The sequence below is a fragment of the Vigna angularis genome, chromosome 2 (genome assembly GCF_016808095.1).
Source record: "Vigna angularis cultivar LongXiaoDou No.4 chromosome 2, ASM1680809v1, whole genome shotgun sequence".
NCBI classification, from domain to species: Eukaryota; Viridiplantae; Streptophyta; class Magnoliopsida; order Fabales; family Fabaceae; genus Vigna; species Vigna angularis.
Window position 1 is genome coordinate 36,854,984 of NC_068971.1, and position 8,141 is coordinate 36,863,124.

Consider the following 8,141-nt stretch of genomic DNA (forward strand, 5'->3'; position numbering starts at 1 on the left):
AAGTTAAAAGAAATTAATAAACAAAAATAAAAAATTATTTTTACAAAACTCACAATAGAGGTTGGTCGCCTTATTAAAAAAAATATGTGTGAATATTATTTATTAAAAATATAGAAGATTCCTATTTTAAAAGATAAAAAGAGTGAGCGCTTATTTTATTACTGTCATGAGTAAAATAAATGCAATTTTCTCGCTTAGTTTTATCGAAACTATTTTTTTCTCCTCAGATATTAAGTTCTTCCCAATTTTGTCATTATATTTAGCTACGTTTACATATTTGTGTAACTTCAACGGCTTCAAGTACTGTGAATTTGAGTGTGTTAAAAAGTATTATATTAGATGATAATGAATAAATAAACAATATATTCAAAGAATAAAAAACTATAGCTTTATTATTTTAAAAATTTTAGTTAAAAATGGTATCTTAATTTTTTACGTAGATTTAATCATATCCCGTTATTATTGAATTTATGCAGTGTTTCTCTTCAAATCTTTGAATCCATAAATAGTATTAGATTTGTTGATTTGTCAAAGTGACCGATTCGAACATCTGTTATATGAGAAAATGCATTCTCTATAAGAAGAGAAAATAACAATGTATAAATTTAAGAATTCAAATGTACTTAATATCCAGGAAAAGAAAACTATTTCTTGCAGTTTACCAAAATGACGTCAACTTGATAAGGTGAAATCAAACAAACAGGAAGAAATAATACATTTTTTTTTAAAAGGAAAAAAGAACAGAACTTTCAGTTTTACCATAATGATACATGATTCTAAAATAGTTTACCTTTTACTTTAATTTGGCTGGAAGTTAAAAGTAAAAAGAAAAAATTATTATGTTTTCAGTCATGAAGTTTAAAGTTATTTTGGTTTCAGATTTTTAAATTTAAACAAAAGAACGCTTCAACCTATTAAATTTAAAACAATATGCTTTAAGTCCTTAAATATTAACTTTAAGAGAATAACATTATTTATTTTTAAATTTGAGAGACTAAAATTTAATTAAGAAAAAAAAAGTGATTATCACCATTATTTGGAAAACTTTTAAAACGATGAAGAATAAGAAATAAAAATAAAATTAAAATTGAAGGCACTTTAAGACCCAGTTCCGTACGTGCTTCTCAGTTGCTCTGGTTTGTGCAGCAATTCCTTTCTGATTATGATGCAGAAAATTTAGAGTTGATATTTTTTTCTAGTATTTCTGCTCTGTACGGTATTAAGATGCAGGGGTGTCTGTGTGTGGCAGATCTAAATGATTTTCCACCAAATTAATTATATTATTTTTCTGAAAAAAAAAACATTTATATGATGGATGGAGGGAAATACTTTTTCTGCTTTTAGTTAAATTCATCTCTACGAGAGAAATTCCAACATTACTGATTAAACTTTGTATTAAATCCACTTCAGGCAAATATAGTTTTTTTTCTGTTATATGGCAGAATAGTATACAAAGTTATAGTGTTGAAATATTATGTTGCTCAGAGCCCACTGGACTAGGTGGCCATGGCGTTAAAGGTAATGAATGGCCTTTTCTTACTTACACCTCCCCTTGTCCATGGATACATCTCCTTTTTTCCAATATCCATGCTTACCCTTTTAATTCTAAAAAAATGGATAGTTTGTTTCAAGAAATCAGCTCACCCTTTCTAATTTACATTATTTGCTAGGGTTTCTTAAAACACTACTTTACACACCACACATACCTCCTCCATCTACCCTGAGATCCTCGTTCTAATAAATATATGCTATAAAATTAGTTTTCTAACTCTTAAATCTGAGTTTTCAAATAAAGTAAAATTAGTAAAAAACAGGGAAGTGCAAATGACATCTGCCAAGCGAATGTTAGATCCAAGCACCCCAACTCATTAGAGACACTACTTTTTTAGGGTATCAGGGGATAAACTTTTCTAGAAGTAATTATAGAAGGAAAAAAGAACAAAAATAAAATAGAACTCTTCAGAAGTCAACATTATTGAACTTACGTATAAATTAAAAATCAACATACAGCAAAACTGATACAAAAAATTTCTACAAATCAACTTACACAAGTAATTTTATTTTATAAACAATTTTTTTTTAATTCATAAAAGTGCTTCTAAAAGAATATCCAAACAAAGGCTACATTACTATTAAACTTCAATAGCCGAGACCAACTAGAAAAATCAGGAAACGTACTCATTCTATAACGTCATTCCCTCCACATTCTCCTGATACTGTAAGATAATCATTACTGCAACCAAGACTCAACAAATTTTACGATAATCTGTGTAATGCACAAATTGAATTGAAAACGTAGGATATAAGACTTAAAATGAAATGTTCGAACACACTACACCCAAGGGAATATGGAACATGAAAAGTGAGCAAATAAGAATATGACAATTCTTAAACTTTAGCGGATTAAATTATCATGCACTTTAAATAAAATGCAAAAGGGGTCCGGGCAACCTTACTAGCTCTCACCCCTAGTGCCTGCATTACGCAGAACACCTCCATCTTATTTAGAATTTTGGAATCCTCTTATTTAGAGTTATTGTAAAAGCCACTTCAACATTTGGAAAATGTATTATAACTTACAAGGGTTTATTGATTTTATACCCTAAATTTTACTATGAAATTTGTTAAACAAACAATAAGAAGCTCATAGAAGTCAAACTCTAACAACAACCTTACACCCTAGAAATATTTCCACATGGGCCCCCAAATGAGAATGTAGAACTCTCTTTCAAAATCAAATATTCTGACCAACTTCATTTCCGACCACGGTAATGAAATGTGTTAGCTGAAATCAGAAGTTCAAAACTGCTTTTTAAGCAAAACACTCGTAAATATCTCATACAAAGCTAGCAATGGCAATTTCATTTAATGATCAAAATTTATCTGCCGGCGAGGATGGTGTCAGCCCACTGATTAAAAAACGCAATGGAGACATTTTACATGTGCCTTAATTTCCAGTAAGGGAAAGAAGGAAAATTATCAGATGCTGGTTCAATCTCACCCTTGTATAAATAACATCACTTCTGTTGTCTGTCCTGCAAAGAATTTACTGATCAAAGGCTGGCATCAAGGGCCGCCAAACCATTGTGATAGAGGATGATAATGTCGGTCAGTCACTTGGCACCGGACTAATTCATGGGTGCAGTAGGTGGATGCAATACGTCAATACAGAGAGACAACATAGAACACCATCAAGATGGCCATAGTTGCAGCAGAAGATCAGCAGCAATCATTAAGTAGTTACAGACTTAGAATGCCTGGAACTCTCACAGCCTGGGCAGTTATGTAAGCTCTCATGAATGTAGATGTCACAATCAAGGCAAAACTGTTGTTTGCATTTTGGGCAAATGACAGAAAGTCCAGGCTTGTTTCCTGTGTCAAGAGTTCATAGTGGGGGTTTACGAAAACTGAGCAAGAACATATTGTACATGCAATACTATTTGGAAGAAAAAAGAAAATTGAAAAGGAATTTTAGAGCCTTCACTGAATATTTTAAGCAGTGGGCGTCTGTCAGTAAACCAATCAATTTCACACAAAGCTTAAATACCTTAACCAAAAGAAGTCAATATTTTCTGTCATATATTCATGAAATATGACCATAAGCACTTAACATCGAATGTTACTTCAAAAAAATTCAAATTCTTTGGTAATTGTAAACTTGTAATAAGAGCTTAAAACACACACATCGTTATTTAAAATTTGGGGTCCATTACATAACTTCAGCAATTCTTGCTTGAAGCATAGACGCATCAACATGATTACAGAAAGCAAAGGCTTTTGCGTCAAGTTAAAAAGTATTAGCTATTATCACGCACATAACATCATAGTTGATATCAATATATTTCGACACACTGTATCAAGCATATTGCACAAAAAATAGTTTATCTGCCGTCTAAAAAGCTTAAGCCACCACAGTCAGAGGGAAGAACTCTACAGGTAATAATATGTTGCAGTTTTCAATGCTCTGGGTGGTTAATATGGATGTTTATCACAGATATGATATTTTCCTTTCATCCGTTTAGGCTGCACAATGGAAGTAGTGTTGAATTTTCACGCTGGGATACGTTAAAAATATTAAACCCCATCTCAAAAATACTATTGCTAATCTTTTTTACTATGGTTAGGTCCTTTTATTATAAGACAATACATATACAAACCAATTTAAACAGAATGATATCCGAAACAACTTCCATTACCAATTTATGACCTTATATAAAGTCCTATGAAATTACAGACCTATTTGCAATCTTTACCATCGTATCACATGTAAAGGGGTATGTGTATATAGTACATAGTAGACATAATATGTGGGCCAACAATATAAATTTGTACAGGCACCAGAAATGGAAATGTAGGAATAAACTTACCCTGAGTTAGAAGACTTTCTTGACAACCAAAACAAGTATTAGGAAAACTGCGGCTAGAATCATTTTGAGATGGAGAGACCTCATCAAACATCACAATAGGAAATAGATGATGGTATGACCTTGCCAAATGGGGTGAAGAAATAAGGGTCAATCCACAGACTCGACATTCAGTGGGAAGCTCACAGACACGAACTTTGCATCTTGGACAAGTGTATCCCCCTCCAGCCTTAGCCTCTTCATGACATGTGCATATTGCGACAGAACCCTCAGCTGACCGTTGTGGGAAACCCATCTTAATTAAATTAGCAGTAGCATACTCTGCTATTGCTGGAGGTGGTGGTGCATGCTCCAGGATCAACTCTTTAAAGTGGGACTGCATGAGATGTACACAAATATCTGAATGAATACATTCATGAACTATCAAGCATTTGAAAAATGCAAACAAATTCAAAGGTAATCAGAAATATTCAAGTACTTGTTCAAACTAAGGTTGAAATATAGAGGATACTACATCTACAAGGGCTTTTTCCATCAAAAGTAATAAACTAACCTCGTCTAGAGCAACAGAATAAGTCCCGCCAGTTTCCTGGCAGAGATGTTTACATACAAACATCTCAGCAGCAAGACCGATGACTGAGCACCTTATTTTACTCTTTTTGCATTTTTGAATGGTTTCCATGAGATCACCAGGATCACACGTACTGAGAGCCGAATATAAGATAAGAGCTTCTCGATGACCATATGATGGGATTTGATTTAGACATCCAAGAACAAGCTCTAGTGCATTTTGTAAGGAGGCATCACCTGAGCAATCCAGTTTACCCATTAATGCGTTGATGTGGGACTCGGGACTGCCACCAAGTTCTGTTATGCAATTAGCAATCCCATCTTTTATAGTCACCAGACCAACGTGACTAAGTGGATTCTGATCAAAGAATTCCCTGATAAATACCTCAACCTGTTTCCCAATCACAGCCATCCTACTTGGTCGGAAGTCTCTCTCTGATGCTGCCTTCACATGATAACAGAAACCGAATTATATACAATATGAGATTAAAAGGATATACATGTAACTGATATGTTCTACATTTTATTTCCTCTTATTTATGTTTTAGATTTCTTATTATATATTTCTACCAGTAATTGTATTGTTATCACAAATATTACATCAATCACAAGTTGAACAAGATACTTCTTGGCCCATAACCAGTTTCTTAACAGCTTTTTAGGCATACAGCACCACATAGAAACACTAGTGTGAGTGTGATACGCTTATGAACAACATACTTATGCACACATCCTCCATTCGAAATCCAATTTTCAAGTAATTAAAGCACCACTCCATGCCACACGACTCAGAAGCATAAGAAGAAGCTATAATTAAATACCTTAGACAGGTCAACGACAATGTACAGGTATCGTATAAGCCCCTTCTGAATTCGTGAAGTAGCCGCAGTGGCAGCAAGGTTACGAAGGCGTCTGCGATACTGAGCATGGTAAATGGCTGTAGTATCAATGGGGCGAAGAAGTCCAGATTCATCCTCCTGCAAAGCCTCCCATGATCTATCTTCTGCGTAAGTTCTCTCCCAGGCTTCAAGGTCTGCACCATCGTCGTCGTCGTCATCCTCTACGTCTCCATTTAGTGGCCTTTCAGCAGCATTATTCATAATTTCTAAACCAAAATAGGCACAGTTAACTAACCAATAACAGCAGCAACCAAAAAAACATCCGCATTCTATACTGAAACATCCGCACATCACAAAATTCGGTGCAACCAAACACGCAGAAATGAATCATTGTCAAAAAAAAAGGGCGTAACTCGATCATTGCGTTAATTTAGTCGCAATCCGTTTAGGAGGAATGAACGGAATTAGAAAAATAAAACGGAAAAAGAAAATTGAAGAGATGCAAAGTGAAAAGCAATTGGAAGGAGATTTAAAGGATATATAGAGTAGCATTGAAGGTGTTATTATTGAAGCGGGAACGAACGTACGGCATTTACAATCACCGAAAAGGAAATGAATGAATCTAAAGAGTGTAGAAATTACCTGAAATATGGAGCAATGAGTTCAAATTGAGACAAATACCGAAGTGGAAAAAACCCCAAGTATTCAAGATTCCTCTCGCTCTCTGCAACTCTACTCTCAAAATCCTCTCACGCAAGTCACACTGCAACACGCCCAAGTCCTATTCTTTTCACTTCCCAAACCAACAAATTGGGCCTTTTTGGGCTTCTTGTTACACTTATCAAACAGCCTTCTTTCTGCTTTTACTTTCTTTTAACTAAAAGATGTTTCTAAATATTTTGAAATTTTATTTAAATTCTTCTATTTTAAAAAAAATGCATAACATTTCGTCTCGTTATTAATTGTTATCTAAGTTTTTTAGAAAACAAAAATATACATTTCAAACAAAATTAATCTATTTTCCTTACAAGAAAAAGGCCAAACTTCATAATTTTAAAGAAAAAATATTTTTTTTTTCATTTTACTGATCACAATTGAATTAAAATATTAATATTTTAATAAATATAAATTATTAATATTTTAATAACTATAAATTATAACCCTCATATCATAAGAAAAGAATTTAACCCGTAGACCAGACCAAACTCTTTTCTTGTTTCTTTTTTATGTTTATAATTTCTAAATATTGGGAAAAGGGGAAATTTTATGAAACCGAATAATTCAACCCAAAATGGCACACACTAACAAGTAAAAAAAAAGATTTATTTAAATTTCACAGTCAACTTCTCGTGAAAACAAAATTTAATGTTATTTATTTCATGGCTTACATGATATGCCTGATTATAACTAATAATATTCTAAAACTATGCAAAATATGAAGGGATTTAAATGCAATACCAGTTTTTGTATAAGGTTGTGAAGGGGACATTTAACACAGCTGAAAAATTCTTACACCTTTATTTTTGTCTGTCTCTTTCAATTCTTTTTTTTCTCATTTCAATGTTTTACAATTTGGACTGGGGACCAACCGTGTCATTAATCAAACAGACAAATCAATAGTTGAAATGTATAAATCAACATAATAATGTTGTTCAAGTTCAAGTTAACATGTAATTAATTATTGTTTCATAATAAAATTTATTTTTATTATATTTACATTTTTTAATATAATGGTTGCTTTAATAAAAATATTTAGCTATAATTTAAAGTTTATTTATATAATAAATACAATAAATTGAGTTATTATATATAATCGTTGAAATTAATTAAATAAAGTTTTAATTATTCATATGGACTCAAATTGTAAATAAAAAATTCTAAAAATAAAAACATATATTTTATTATTGAATAAAGTTTTTAATAATTAATATAGGCTCAAATTGTCAATAAAAAAATCTCAAAATAAAAAATATATATTTTATGTTACCTGGTATTATTATTACATTAGTTAATAAGTTATTTATTATACATTTTTAATTTCAAACACCTTAAACTGTATACATTTTTAATTTCAAACACCTTAAACTGTATAGTACAAATTGATTAAATATTGAGTATAATTGAATCCTTAAAGAATTAATAATTATTTTGTTAAGACTCAATAGTTTAGTTTCATAAAGTTTAGGTATACTCAAGATCCTAATTATGTGTGTTTTAACGATAATAAATGTAACTAAGTTTAAATAAAAATATATCCGTACTCTTAGTTAATGATTAATATTAACAATTCAAAGTACCATCTAACTACTATAAGAAATTAATAAAGAAAATCAACTGAAGTGTCCTCACACATATTTTATTGATAAGT

The 8,141-nt window shown here is 31.7% G+C and overlaps 1 protein-coding gene across 1 annotated transcript; it reads right to left on the reverse strand.

Moving 5' to 3' along the window:
- Window positions 1-2,708: 2,708 nt before the first annotated feature.
- LOC108327743 (general transcription factor IIH subunit 2) lies at window positions 2,709-6,560 on the reverse strand. Its single transcript, XM_017561436.2, has 5 exons — window positions 6,416-6,560; window positions 5,756-6,039; window positions 4,918-5,379; window positions 4,368-4,740; window positions 2,709-3,372 (listed from the first exon to the last, which is right to left on the reverse strand). The coding sequence occupies exons 2-5, from the start codon at window positions 6,032-6,034 to the stop codon at window positions 3,233-3,235; spliced, it is 1,254 nt and encodes a 417-aa protein (XP_017416925.1). The 5' UTR covers window positions 6,035-6,039; window positions 6,416-6,560; the 3' UTR covers window positions 2,709-3,232.
- Window positions 6,561-8,141: the final 1,581 nt, after the last annotated feature.